Consider the following 15454-nt stretch of genomic DNA (forward strand, 5'->3'; position numbering starts at 1 on the left):
ATGGTCTGTTGACCCCTTTAGAAGTTATTGCCCTTTATAGTCAATTTTTAACCATTTTTCGTAAATCTTAATTATCTTTTACAAAAATCTTCTTCTCTGAAACTACTGGACCAAATTAAACCAAACTTGGCCACAATCATCATTGGGGTATCTAGTTCAAAAATTGTGTCCGGTGATCCGGCCAACCAACCAAGATGGCCGCCATGGCTAAAAATAGAACATAGGGGTAAAATGCAGTTTTTGGCTTATCACTCAAAAACCAAAGCATTTAGAGCAAATCTGACAAGTAGTAAAATTGTTTATCAGGTCAAGATCTATCTGTCCTGAAATTTTGAGATGAATCGGACAACTCGTTGATAGGTTGCTGCCCCTGAATTGGTAATTTTAAGGAAATTTTGCTGTTTTTGATTATTATCTTGAATATTATTATAGATAGAGATAAACTGTAAACAGCAAAAATGTTCAGCTAAGTAAGATCTACAAATAAGTCAACATGACCAAAATGGTCTGTTGACCCCTTTAGGAGTTATTGCCCTTTATAGTCAATTTTTAACCATTTTTCGTAAATCTTAGTTATCTTTTACAAAAATCTTCTCCTCTGAAACTACTGGACCAAATTAAACCAAACTTGGCCACAATCATCATTGGGGTATCTAGTTTAAAAATTGTGTCCGGTGACCCGGCCAACCAATCAAGATGGCCGCCATGGCTAAAAATAGAACATAGGGGTAAAATGCAGTTTTTGGCTTATCACTCAAAAACCAAAGCATTTAGAGCAAATCTGACATGTGGTAGAATTGCTTATCAGGTCAAGATCTATCTGCAACAACAAAAGAAAGAGAGTTTTTAACGACCTCAGCTGGCTATACAACCCTTGCACAATCAACTGAATTTTGCAGAAATCATTAATAGGATAGATTGCCCTTATATGATAATTTTTTATTACCTTTTTGGTTTTTTTGGCAAAGTGGGGGGGGGGGGGGGGGGGGGGGTTGCGCAAAAACAAAACTACTTCACAACTTTCTCATTACTTTGCATTTCTTGTTAGATAAATTTTACAAAAATTCTCCCCTGAAACAACTGTTGAATTTAAACAAACTTGGTTTAAATCACCACTAGGATATCCAGGGACCACTGTGTATGATGACCCTGCCTGCCCACATGGCTGAAATTAAACATAGGTTTCAAATGCCCTTTTTAGTATTATATCTCTGAAACTAAACGACAGTACAACAGTTGCATTTATCATGCAACAATTGTAAATAAAAATATCAGGTGAGCGACACAGGGTCCTTGGACCCTCTAGTTTAGCCATGGCTTTGTCAGTTTGTTTTTTTTACTTATGAGTTTGAATGTCCTTCTGGTATCGTTCGCCTCTCTTATTATACTTATAAATCATTTTTTACATTTTAAGTTAGTAAGTACTTGAAACATATTAAGTATTTAAAGTAAATATTGAATCTTTTGACTTATATTTAAAATTAAGCCAGTTGTATATGATATAACAATACACACAGAAAAATATTGAATTAAGAATCAAATACTTTAAATTGGTCAGCAACTAATTACAGTGATGAGTTGTAGCATATGGGCATTTTTAGATTTGTTGAACACCCACTTCATATAAATAGGTACTTTGAATTTTCTGTGATATGTTGGCCAGCACCTTAACAGTGATTTTATAGTTGTAAAGTATGTCAGCACTTTTGGATCTGTCTCTGTCAAACACATATATACTTTCTGTATGGTGATACATCAAAGTAGCACATCACATGAACTCTTGCTGTTAATATTGTAACACATACTTTTCAACTTTTGCATTTCTGACATAAATGATTTTCACGATAACAATATTGCATTGTCTAACAAGATTATTGGAAGTTAATCTTAAAGTTCAAATTCACGCCCCCCCCCCCCTTTTTTCATTCCAATCACAAAGGACTACCGACAGAGTGCTGCAATACAAAGCTGTCAAATATTTCAGAAATGCTCACCAGAAAGATCCGTTTGCACGTATGCAATAATTTTCTAATATGAGCAAATTGCACGTATGCATTTAATTTTGAATGCTTCCAAATAAGGGAATGCTCATATGAAAACTAACGTGAGCATTTGCACGTAAGGTTTTTAACATGCAAATTAGGTTAGTTGCATACGTGCAAATATAATTTTTCTAACATAAATGCTCACCTAATTTGCACGTTAAAACTCTTACGTGCAATCATGTTTATAGAAACTAACGTGAGCAGCATATATGCATGATATATGCAAAATTTAAGCACCATTTGGTAAGGGTTGTGAACTTTCCATTTCTAAGTAGCAACATTCCAGCAGCACCTGCATACGGGGTATGTATCTCCCAATTGATACGATATTCCCGTGCTTGCATTTCCTATCATGATTTTCTTGATAGAGGGTTGCTGCTCACAAGGAAGCTATTAAACCAAGAGTTCCAAATGGTGAAGTTATAATCATATCCATTCATAAATTTTACGGACGCCACGGGTGCCACATGTGAAGCAGGATCTACTTAACCTTCCGGAGCACCTGAGATCACCCCTAGTTATTGGTGGGGTTCGTGTTGCTTATTCTTTAGTTTTCTTTGTTATGTCATGTGTTCTATTGTTTGTCTGTTTGTCTTATTTCATTTGTAGCCAGGCGTTGTCAGTTGATTTTCGATTTATGAGTTTGACTGTCCCTCTGGTATCTTTCGTCCCTCTTTTGCAAGAAAGGTCTTTTCAAAATATAGTTAATCTCATTACTCATTAGTGAGAAATTCACACGACAAATAGTGTGTAAGAATTTTAAAGTTTGTTCTTATGTTGTGCTGTTACACCAATGCCCCAGGTTAACATTCGGTATGTGGCAGTCCAATGTCAGGAGCATAGATAATTCACTGGTTGTTGTTCGTTGTTGTATACTATTATAATTTTAGTTTCTCGTTTGTTTTAATTTTTTACACAAATCAGATCAGGCCGTTGGTTTTCTCGTTTGATAAGTTATACATTTGTCGAACACTGTATAGCTATGAGGTATTGGTTCTGCTCATTTTTACAGTTCTATGGTGATCTAGAGTTTCTAATATCTACGTTAACTTATTTCGTCTCTGGTAAATTGAATCCGTACGACGTGGCACATACTGCCACCTTCATCTAAAGCCTTCTTATGTGAGGAAAAGGGGAATATGCTAGCTATACTGTGATGATATGATTGAAGCTTTGATCTTTTTTAATTTTTATTTCATAAACATATGTAGACATAACTCTACTTGATTTTTTTCTTGATTTATTCCAGAAAATAAAAAGAGCTTTTTAACTCTTCATCGAATGGCATAAATCCTGTGCAAACATTTGAATTACAATAACATTTTGTGCCTGTTTTCTGGTCTGGTCTTAGCGTCCCATAAACAAATGATAGCTCTTCAAGGGGTTCAATATCTCTATTGGCAAATAAGCAAACTTTTGGAACCATATTATTTACTCGTATGGGAACCATTGATAAATTAGGAGAACAACTGTGATTTATATACCTCCCGATATTTCCTAACTTATCTGGATCGACAAAGGTTTTTAGTATGTCATTTTTACAGTGCTCCTTTACAGTGAGTATATAATTCATGTCCGTATCTTTCTGTTTGTTACATCTACTTTGTGCTTCTTGTAAGGATATAATTTCTCCTGCATATTCACATACAAACGTTCCTGATTGTATTTTCTCCAAAGTCTGAAGACCAAGACCTTTATTGTCCGTATTGAAAATTTGTAATTGTACACTGATTCCGTGCTGTACTACCCTGTTTTGACACTGCGAAGAACATGAACAGTTAGAATTACATTCAAATACAGGTGTTACACTGGACCCTAAAAGGGTTAGGTCTATTTTCTTGTCTTTGTATGCATTTCCATATTGAGCAGTACATTTGCAGTCTCTATCACAAGCTAGGCATTGACAGCCGAGAAGTTTATCTTCGAAATCATCCATCTCACAGCCTGGACCAGGAATGTTTTGTGTGACATACTAAAATGAAAATTCACAAAGGTAAGAAATAATAAGCAACAATGTCAGGTTAACGTTATCATGGTTATTGTTAAAATAAAAAATGCCGAAACCTTGTTAATGTACTAAAATATGAATAACTGACCTGATATGAAAATGTTTGGTTACCGAAAAAAAGTAAACATTATTCTTTAATTATCATAAATGTTTCATAATTTTTTTTTAAAGATCTACATTGTAGCTCAATATATCTGTTTGTTTACCATGGACAGACGGTATTAACAAATTGCTGCTGAATTTCGTGACACGTATTAACCTGCATATTTGGGATTAAGATGTCGAGTTGGGAATCATAACCCACTGGCTCACGTGATAAGACAGACTCGACAGGAATACATAACATCCTACCGGTACCCGGATACATTTTCTGACTCTAATTGTAAAAAAGAAGATGTGACCATACCACAAAGTCAGCCATAAAAGACCCCGAAATGACAAATGTAAAACATTTCAAAAGACAAAATTAACGGCCTAATTTAGTTCTGGATCCGCAACTGGTGTCGTTAGTCATGTTAGTACCAGAGACATATAATACAATGTATTATATGTCTCTGTTAGTACTAAACTATACAGACTAATTTAATCCCGCTGCAAATGTTTGCACCTGTCCTAAGTCAGGAATCTGATGTACAGTAGTTGTCGTTTGTTTATGTAATATATACGTGTTTCTCGTTTCTCGTTTTGTTTATATAGATTAGACCGTTGGTTTTCCCGTTTGAATGGTTTTACACTAGTAATTTTGGGGCCCTTTATAGCTTGTTGTTCGGTGTGAGCTAAGGCTCCGTGTTGAAGGCCGTACTTTAACCTATAATGGTTTACTTTTTAAATTGTTATTTGTATGGAGAGTTGTCTCATTGGCACTCACACCACATCTTCCTATATCTATAATAGATTCCCCTTACAACATTTTTAATGACCTATACTACCAACAAGTACGCAAACATGCAGTGATTATACACAATGAAATAATTGTCTGACAATCTTTTGACATGTTTTGACAAAAATTACAATAAAGATATTATTTGACAATTCACTAAAGTAATTATTTTTCTAACTGTGTCTGGTGAGGAATCAAGAATCCAAGAAAGTAACATGGCAGCATCTTTTATCATCTATAATGTTGGTCCTGAGACTACTGACTACTATAACACAGTGTTACAGTAGTCATAGTAGTCTCAGATTGATCACACAATACAAAATAATAAACAAGTCCGAAATGTTATACGTAGTGTACATAAAATTAACACTTTATAGATATACTGATTTTCGACACCAAATAAGAACCTTGGGACATACCTTCGATTTCTTCATCTTGAAGATAAGAACTTTGTCATTGCTAAATATTGCTTTGTTTTCAAGTCCTTCAGTCCAGTCAAACTTATTAATATCCATAGTTTAATTTTCCGGAATTCACTATTCTAAATGTTGGTTCGTATTCGGATACACTTATCAATTACCGTGTTTTAGTCGAGAACTGTACGACAAGGCGAGCAAAGAAAAATATTGCTAAACTGGATAAAAGAAAACGCACTGCTAAACTGGATAAAAGAAAACGCACTGCTAAACTGGATAAAAGAAAAAGCAGTTGCTAAACTGAACCCCAGTATAGAAAGTATATTGAAGGAGACAGTTGTTAACCGTTGGTGCTCACGTAGGATATTGCATGTCATTTAGCATGTGAGTTTTGCCTAAGTTTGCTATACTTGAGTCGCCAGGTGTCCCTCTAAGTCTTCCGCCTCATTCATATTTTATTTTAATCGGTTCTCTATAGATATATGTGCAGAACTAAAAAAAAACAGTATGCCTGTAAAAAACGGACGGCGATTTTTCAGGTCCATAGCATATAGGCAAAAATTCAACATGTCTAACCATGCTAACATTACAGCTTCATTCGGGAGCTTATATATAAACTGATACAACACGAAGCAGGTGCTACCTGATGAATTTCCGAAGGTTATTGTTTGAATGGGAAGAATTTAATATTCACAAGTCAATGATTGCTCCTTTTTTCACTAATATTTTCCTTAGCCAACTCAGACGACTTTACCTGTTATAGTGTGTTAAACTTTTTCATGATCATATATATATATATATCAACAGAAGTATACCTTCTCTATAAATGATACTAGTAGTAGGTTAAGAGGAAACGCAGCTGAGTTTACAACTTCACCATGTCTGCTTTCATGTCGATATGACAGTGCTGTTACTGGATGCTGGACAAAATGCTGGATAAGACGCGGAGTCCACATCTCGAATACATACAGACTCTCATCATGACATGTTTGTCGGTTTATATCTCAGTGGACCTGTGGTCCTTTGTCTTAATCATCTTTTACTCCTTATGAGTTATTTTTCATTTGGTACAAATTATCATCACTTCGTATTTTATATTTGAATAAAAAACGTAATAGCAAATGTTTTGATAAAACTTTTATTTTACATTTAAGCACTAATAAATATGATAGCAGTTATGTACAAAAGTATACAATTATAAATACAAGTACATGTACTTTTTTAAATGCAGTTCTTAATGTTTGATTTTGGCACTTTATTACATCTTTGTTTTCATTTTCTCAGCACATGATTTCTCTATCGTCGTCTAAGTCCAGCTGTGGCATGTCCAGATGTGGCATGTCCAACTGAGGTGACCGGTACAACATTGGTGTCCTTGATCTTGGAGTTTGCATGACTTTTTGTAGATGCTGGGGAACATTCCTGAAAAACTGTGAAATCGGAGATCGAGAGATGGGTTTAACCATGGCAACAGGTTTGTTTTTGGTTGTCGATGGAGGAAAATTCCATTGCCTCTGTTCTGGTTGGTTTTTGGCTGTACAACACTTCTCGTCGACTTTGCTCACCACGATATCTGGAAGAGGTCTCCTTTCTGGTAAACTGGCGTCACTGCTCTCGCTACTTTGTCTATGGCGGGGTGAAAACAAACCACTCTTCCTTCTTTTATCTGGTGAAATTCCTAAGTCAATGACATGAACAAGAGATCGTCTTCCTGACTTCTTTTTTGGAGTTAGTTTAGGCGATTCTGTCAACACGCTGTCATCTAACGTTTTCAGTGGCCGATTGTTTTTTGTAACACTTTGAAGATACAAATGATTAGGAATTTCCATCTCTTTCCAAAAACTTGACACTTCTTCAGCAAGATCTTGTGGAATTTTAAACAAATTGTTTCCAGATTCAATCATAAATGCAACCAGGTGACAAAATGTCTTAGTAGTTGTTTGCAGTTCAGTCCCGCTTGATGATTTATTGCAGAGAAAATGAGGAGTGAATATAATAGCCAGTGAATCCGCTGTCATGAGATTTTCCGGTGTTTTTGAAGTACGATGAAGTAGTGTGATCAATGGTCTCAGTAAGCAATAGTTGTCACTTGGCATCAGTAACATCAGCATTTGTAGAGCTTTCAAAGTTGTTGTTTTGGCTTTATCTTCGGTTGTCAGTAGACATGCTAATCTAGTATACACATTATGGAATCTGTTCGTTAGAAGTGGTTCACAGAGGTCTCGTATGAAGTTCTTTAGCACGTTAGCTCCATCATGAGACGAAATTAGTTCCAAGTCAATCATGGAACACTCCAGAAGTTGTTTTCTAACAGTTTTCTGGCGGCTTATGTTTCCAGTTTTACGGAATAGTCCTTCATCTTTGATGTTGTAACTTTTTCCAATGAATTCAATCAAGACTGTGAGAGCAGAAATGGAATCTGGTGTTAGCTGTGTGAATTCCCTCTTTTTAATAGACTTTCTGTAGAACGAGAGTCTGGAGCTTTTGCGTTTGAGTGTAACCTTCTCAGGGCTCTTTCTGTTCACTTGAGAGTCTATTTCTTGTGTTGTCATAGTCACTGCTTTACCAAGACTACTAAGCACCATTTCTTCGAATTTGTTTGGCATGCTATTTTTTAATCTGAAGACATTCCGTTCTGCCTGTTGCTGGCATCTATTGCGTCTAAGAGAGGATGTAGACATTGTTTGTCGTCTTTTGATCGCTGTGAATGTGCAAAAATAATTGAAGTATGAATAACTAATTTAATCTACTATTTTTATATACTAGAAATTTTACTCTATTATGACATTACTCGTTATGGACTTGGTAGACGTATTGAGGGATAGTTGAGATGAGCTGTCATTAAGTATAGGGAGTCATTAATGAGGTGGTCTATTTTTGTTTTGATAATTTATTCTTTTACCTATTTCATACATATATCCAAAAAGAAATTAAAGACTTTACAGAAAAAGTAAGTAAATACATATATGTTTAAATGAATTAAATGCATGAATGTTAAAATGAAATATTTTTTAATTGGGACAATACATTTTCTCAAAAATTATTAGTAAACAGCTTTTATTTCCTATGTTTTGTTCAATAAATTACAATTTAAAAATGTTAAATATTGTTCCAGTAAATATTTCCGACATCTTCAATCTTTTGTTTTATAAAATTACCTGAATGTTTTTTAGCTTTAAAACTTCTGTATTTATTTATTTCTCTTGACAATTCCATTTTCTTTTCTTTTTGTTATTTAGTAAACTCAGAAGGTGGATTCTTGTTTGAATGAATCTCAGAACTCTATGCTTTATATAACGCTAGTTTAGAAATACTTCATTTTATCAGATTCAAAATAATGATTAATTCCTAAAGTCTATTAATTATTTTTCTATTTTAATTAAAAACAGATAAATATCTAATCATTCAGTAGTAACTTGGGGCAAAGTTTAACGATCAATTAATTAATGAAGATTAAGAACAATTAATTAAACAATATTCATATTTCACACCCTTTTAATAACACGCACCTCTGGTATGAGCCAAGCGTGTGTTTTTTTCACACCTTGACAAATATTGGTATTATAGCTATAAGCAATACACACTTCTGCTAAAGACAGCCAGTGCATTTTTCATAAACAAACAACACTTCATTTAATGATGAAACGTCACAACGCATTCATAAAAGGCTTGTCATACATAAAAAAAAATTGTACTGTGATCTTTATATATATATGTTAAGAACGAAAGGTTCCATACAACGATATCTTTTCTGATATATAAAACAAAAGCTTCCATCACAATTTTGAGATTTTATTTCGTATTTCAACATCGACAGTATATTGGTACAGCAGAGACATAATACAATTGTGTTTGTCTCTGGGTACAGTCTTCTTATAAATAATGACTAGTTTCAAAAACCTTTTAAAATCTTAGTCATATATTTTTCAGCGCCTATTTTTTAGAGCCATGTTTACTTCATATATATCTTTGATTTGTTTGTACGTTTACCGCATCGTTGCAATCTTTCGTTTCTATGAAGTCGAAATATCGAAATATAAGTCTTGCGAACTGCAGTCTCTTTCTCCATTAACGAGTCTATTTGCACGGTTTCACTAACAATGTATACTTTCAGGTTTATTCATTCTGTTAGCAAAACTGTAGCAAACAAATGGATATACTTGACATCTGGTACTTTGTATACAAAATATCTTTTGGTCCTAACTTACAGACGACTGGATCAATTTTCAACTAAAATTAATATAGATGTGAAGAGAAAAAATCTTCATTCGGGTCACCCACTACTCATATTTCTTGTGTATCATTATTGGGATAAAATGCCCGTTTTCGTACTATCGAAGGTATACTAGTACAGTTTTGTATTTTATTCTTAACAAGTATATTGAATTCTTACAGTGGATTGTCATTAGTGTATTGTGAACTTTATAAATACAGTATCTTGTTGCTATCGTTATCAAAATTAAGAATGAAATTAGTATGTATTCAGTAAGATTAATTATATATTAGGTCTATATAAAACAAGGAATTGGACCTTCACAATTTTTGTTAACAATTATCTTCAAAATAAATAATTTCATATTTATTCACCATATAAAAAGTTATCAAAGGTACCAGGATTATAATTTTATACGCCAGACGCACGTTTCGTCTACTTAAGACTCATCAGCGACGCTCATATCAAAATAGTTATAATAAAATGATATGATATGTATCTAATCCTCAATAATTTCTACCCATTTCACTTGTTTATTTGTATATACAAACTTATTATTTTAAGGATGCCGTGTCATAAAATTACAATTAACATGACTATGGGACCCCGTTCCTTTTTCACCTAACACTAATATAGGTGTCATAATCGTCCCCGAACCTGTTAAATGTGATTGTTCATGTCCCGCAAGGGTGTGAAATCTGATAACGGGGTTGACACGTGAAAAGACAACTATATTTATTATTTATTAGTGTATTATCATTATACCCCATCTTTGTTGATTGGGACAATGACAGATATCTATTCACTTCATTATACATAATTAATCATAACAGTATAAAAAGAAATCGCATTAAACAAAAAATCATATACTCTTGTTTTGTGAATGAAGACAACATCTTCAATATATTGTCATTATGGATTATAAAGATATTCAAGCTATGAAGTACAGAAGTTTTAGAGTTACAAGAAATACAGGTATAAATTCTTCTAAACTTAAAAATTAAAACAGAAACAGTTTTTATTTATTAATATATGCAATATCATCATTAGTTTTCCATATTTATAGTAACATCCGAATTTATTTTACCAAAATTTGTGTTTTATTCGTTCACTCCTGTCATAGATGATTTTTTTTTTTAATAAGAACGTTTCTATTTGGATTTTTTCGTAAATATCATAAATAGTCTTTTTTGTGTTTGCCTTACGATAAAATATAACATCTAAAATATATTGGAGGAATTCGATACTCTTATCTTATTCATGATCATTCATCAAATATACATACATATATGTATTAAGTAGATTTTGATTCCATGCAATTTAAAAGATATAAAAAGGGAACAAAGATATTAAAATTTCGAAAAAAAATCCAAAAATATGAAAACGAAGTTTTTCAAAATAACAAGTGTTTAAAAAAGGTTTTGAAAACAAGAAATTAAACGTTTGTATCTTTGGTACGGAAATGCATTAAATATTAAATAAGTGCAGGCAACATTTTATATTAAACTTTTAAGACAAAAGTAATATTTTATTTTCAGGTTGTAACTGACAATTCATTTGAATGCTGTCTACATCATATTATAGATAATTGACTAAAACACTCTATATTTACTTAATGTAATTTAGTTTAACACTAGAAGGTATGGGGTCATTACAAACACACGAGAACTGTTAACCCCTCCCGGTCACGGACATGACATTTTGACACTCATTATTAAATATCATATTTCATGTTTAACTTTTTATTATCATATGAAATTTTAACAAGGAAGGATTATAACTTATTAGGATGTTTTCAAACCGGTCTTCATGTAAGTCCTCATATTTACCATATATATCCATGTACTGAGGTTATTAAATTGTTCATTTTATTAGTTTTGAAAATGAATGAATTAAATGAATTACAACAGTACTATTTCGAATTATCGATCCAGAATTTTCAGTAAAACATTTATATGAAATTCATTGATTTTATAAAATCATTTGTCATCGAGAAGAAATTTTCTATTTTGTCAAAAAATATTAAACAAAAACCAATAAGTTTATGATGACTGTGGAGCTGCAAGTGCCATATGGACTGACTCTCGAGTCTCCCTTTATCAATGAACAAATATTGTCTAATATCATGGAAGTATTACATTCACAGGAACTTCTATATATATTATTAATCAGAATTATTATTTTGTATGTATTTCACGTAACCAAGGAGGTCATGTAACCTCCTTGACGTAACTTTGATATGCTCGCAATAATTTCTATGATTAGGAAAATAAGGACATAAATAAATTAAGAATATTAGTATTATTGTGCGTATTATTCAAGAAGCAGAGTCCAAATACACTTTGAATATCAATAACCGATAGAGCAATTGCATGATTTGACAATTGCTACAGTACCCAATCACACATCGTTGGAACCCACCAAATAAGAAGCCACTAAGCAACACACACACTGATAAAAATTGAGAATTCAAAGTTATATTTTTACTAAAGAAAATGAATTTCAAACTAAAGATAATGAATGAAGCAAGTTAAAAGTGCATTTTTGGGTAACATCATAGCACTGAACTCCGTTAAACATAATCATCAGCTATTGATATATAACTTATTTTACAAAGACCGATATGAATATTACATCCATACTTATAACACTAAAAGAGTATCACATATACAATACATATATAAGGAGATGAAGGTATTTTACATTAATGAGACAGCATCCCAACAAGACAATAAAGTCATAAAACAATTTGCAGTTTTAATAATTTATGGCTCATGATTCTATAATATATTAGCTTTATTGTGGATCTATATTAAATCTTTAGTATTAGTTATTATATTTTTATATTACATTTATTTCAGGGTCTCCAGCACAGTCCGTCAGTAGACTAACACTTCCTGTAAATAGAAGAACCCGTTTTCAACCATCAGAAAAGCACGTATGTAGACTACAGAATTGCATGCCTCTGAAGTTTAAAGAGTTTGTAAAGTCACACTTATCAACAATCCTTGAAATACCACAAGATGACCTTGAGACATTGATGATATCACCTACTGCACCTGTTCCACAACACAAGACGGCTCTTTCGTTCAGTAAGAGAAAAGCTCAGAAACAGTCTATGTTTGGCTCCGACCTTTCACCAGAGAATATTGCATCAGTGCTTCAGTTGATCAACTACCTCTCCCAAGATGGCGTCATATCTACAGAAGGTTTATTCCGTAAAACTGGTAACATATGCAGACAGAAGCAGTTGAAATCAAAGCTAGACTCAGCAACACTTACCGAGAAATACTTGTCATCGTTATCTCCACACGACAGTGCCAACGTTCTCAAACGCTACATTCACAATCTACCAGAACCTCTTCTAACTCAAAAGTTCTTCAATGTATATGTTCAGATTACCAACATCACCAAGTCAACAAAAGAAGAAACAATGTCTGCCAAGATCCAAGCTATGCAACTTGTTCTCCATCTTTTACCATCCGACAACCTCAACTTATTGAAGCCATTGATGACACTCCTCAACAAAGCCGCATCCATCTCTAGTAACCTGATGACAGCTTATTCTTTGGGTATTTTATTCGCACCTCATCTTCTCTGTGACCGTCATTCGTCAGCTGACAATCTTCACTCTGTTCTACCGAAAGTTTCCGATTTGGTTTCCATAATGATAGAGAATGGCCCACATATATTTAGTATACCTAAAGACTTGTCTCGATCCGTAGCTAACTTCTGGCGAGAGATGGAGGTACCAAACCAGCTTTATTACAGAACAGTTCAAGAAACTACAGACTCAGCTGTTATAGACAGGACGTCACCGAAAGTTCACGTCGTAGACCTCTGTGACAAGCCAAAAGCCACCAGTACACTCACAGTGCCCTTCACACCTCCAACAAAATCTCGTAAGAGACTGAGTAGTGACACTAGTGATGGTATCCCAGAGAAGAGACCTACACCAGAGATGTTCCTTTCACCATTATGTAATGTACTCGACTTTAAGCCAAAACTCAGTAAGCAGACTAATTCCATCATCTTCAGTACAGCACCTGGATCTTCTTCCAAGAAACCAGTAGCACGTGTTAAACCAATTCAACATTCACCCATATCTCAGTTCTTCAAGAGTGTGCCACTCAAGCTTCAGCGGGTTATGTCAACACCGAGATCTCGTGCTCCGATGGCTCTGTTTCAGTCACCAAGCCACTGTGTGAAGTTTTAAGACATTGATGAAAAAACTATAAATTATTTTGTGAATATACTGTTATGTTTGAGAGAGTGATATATTATTGTTATTAATTTATTAAACTATGAAAAGGAAAGAAATCTGTATTTGAATTTTCATGCATACATTTTAACTTTTATTCGTAGTAAAATATACACTGTGATCTGCTTAAAAAGGGAGAATTTTCACAGTACACCAGTAAATTTAGATAATATAAATATACGACATTGTTGTATGGTTGCCAATGAGACAACTCTTACACCAAAACGATGTAAAAGTAATTAACTATAGGCCACCCTACAGTCTTCAACAAAACATGTATACCGGCGCTGTTACCGCATATCAAGCTATAGAAACCCTTAAAATGACAAATGTAAAACCATTCATAAAAGAAAAGTACAGAGGTCTAATTTATATACAAAACAAATCAATAAGCAAAAAAAAATCAAATCCGACAAGCACTGAATTTGTGGATTCTGATATGGGACACAGAGATAGGATAAATAATGTGACGGGTTAAACATGAACCATCTCCTAATATATGAGTGGTGTTATAGCATAACATAAGAACAAACAACATGTTCATTAAAACTGTATTTTCTCAAAAGACAGTGATTCGAACATGACTTATACAGAAGTACCAATTTACCATGGCAAGCCTTTCTCGTCAAAACTTATTGATATTGATATAAAAATAAGGAGATGTGACATGATTGCCAATTAGACAGCTATCATATATATTAAAATGTTAGACCACTTCTTGTAGGAGTAATTGTCCATAATAGACGACTTTTCCCATTTTTTGTCTATTATTTTGACAAACAAATTAGAATCGATACAGTATAGATCGAAACACTAGAAACCACCAAAATGACCAGCATTCCACAAACCCAAAACCCTAAAAGGTATTTTAGTACATCAAAATCATTAGAAATATCAAAAGATAATTATAGAAGCCATACTAGAAACCGTCACTACTGAAAAAGCAGACATTTTAAGTCAACAATTACAGCTAGTACTCACAAAAAAAATAATAAAATCAAACAATATTCTTGATAAAGGCCCAAGTCCATACAAAAAAATGCCAGAAATAGAAATCACACCATCTGGTTTATTTAAATTACTATACAGAAGCTAAAACCCCACAAAGCTAGTGGTTAACGGCATCATTAGACGAGTATAAAAACAACTAAAAACACAGATCGCAGCAATGTTAATCACCATTTTTACTAAATCACAGCAACAGGCAAAATACCAACAAGCAAACCTTGCACCAGCATTTGCTATTGAAAAGATCTGGGCGAACAAAACAAGTATAAAAAAAATATAGCCATGCAATCTCTCTTACTTGTATTTGTTAAATATTCTTGGAGCATTTTGTAACAAAACATATATGTACCATCTGGACTCTGGAGGCAAATAACATCCGTTGCGACCTCCAATATGGTTTCCGAAAATAGAGATCATGAGAAACACAACTTATTAATTTATACAAGAGCCGCATAACAACAAAAACAAAAATATTCAAATAGTCTTCATTACAAAGATTTTAAGCGTTTGATCATAAACTTCTAGTTTACAAGCTTAAATACAACACTCTAAATTGGATTCAGCTTTTTCATTAGACCGTACACAAACACATAGAATACATCTGAATCACAAGTCAGGCTGAC

The 15454-nt window shown here is 33.4% G+C and overlaps 3 protein-coding genes across 4 annotated transcripts; 1 reads left to right on the forward strand and 2 right to left on the reverse strand.

Annotated features, from left to right (window-relative positions):
- Nucleotides 1–3217: 3217 nt before the first annotated feature.
- Nucleotides 3218–5489, reverse strand: LOC139493501 (histone-lysine N-methyltransferase SETMAR-like). Of its 2 annotated transcripts, none has more exons than XM_071281936.1 (2): nucleotides 5353–5489; nucleotides 3218–4017 (listed from the first exon to the last, which is right to left on the reverse strand). In XM_071281936.1, the coding sequence occupies exons 1-2, from the start codon at nucleotides 5446–5448 to the stop codon at nucleotides 3286–3288; spliced, it is 828 nt and encodes a 275-aa protein (XP_071138037.1). In that variant the 5' UTR covers nucleotides 5449–5489; the 3' UTR covers nucleotides 3218–3285. The 2 variants fall into 2 exon arrangements, with proteins under 2 accessions (XP_071138037.1, XP_071138048.1); XM_071281947.1 differs by lacking the exon at nucleotides 5353–5489 and adding an exon at nucleotides 5112–5298.
- Nucleotides 5490–5501: 12 nt separating this feature from the next.
- On the forward strand, nucleotides 5502–13882 carry LOC139493491 (rho GTPase-activating protein 19-like). Its single transcript, XM_071281926.1, has 2 exons — nucleotides 5502–5733; nucleotides 12424–13882. Exon 2 carries the CDS (start codon nucleotides 12522–12524, stop codon nucleotides 13776–13778), a length of 1257 nt encoding a protein of 418 aa, XP_071138027.1. The 5' UTR covers nucleotides 5502–5733; nucleotides 12424–12521; the 3' UTR covers nucleotides 13779–13882.
- LOC139488985 (rho GTPase-activating protein 19-like) lies at nucleotides 6630–8030 on the reverse strand. The gene has a single exon (XM_071275026.1). It carries the CDS (start codon nucleotides 8028–8030, stop codon nucleotides 6630–6632), a length of 1401 nt encoding a protein of 466 aa, XP_071131127.1.
- Nucleotides 13883–15454: the final 1572 nt, after the last annotated feature.

The sequence above is a fragment of the Mytilus edulis genome, chromosome 1, assembly GCF_963676685.1.
Source record: "Mytilus edulis chromosome 1, xbMytEdul2.2, whole genome shotgun sequence".
Lineage (NCBI taxonomy): Eukaryota > Metazoa > Mollusca > Bivalvia > Mytilida > Mytilidae > Mytilus > Mytilus edulis.

Bases quoted from the DNA above. Each gene is read 5' to 3' on its own strand.
- LOC139493501 (XM_071281936.1), bottom strand. From the start codon at position 5,448: ATGGATATTAATAAGTTTGACTGGACTGAAGGACTTGAAAACAAAGCA. The intron at 4,018-5,352 runs GTATGTCCCAAG...TTTTCATTTTAG, and splicing joins TCAAGATGAAGAAATCGAAG to TATGTCACACAAAACATTCC.
- LOC139488985 (XM_071275026.1), bottom strand. From the start codon at position 8,030: ATGTCTACATCCTCTCTTAGACGCAATAGATGCCAGCAACAGGCAGAA.
- LOC139493491 (XM_071281926.1), top strand. From the start codon at position 12,522: ATGCCTCTGAAGTTTAAAGAGTTTGTAAAGTCACACTTATCAACAATC.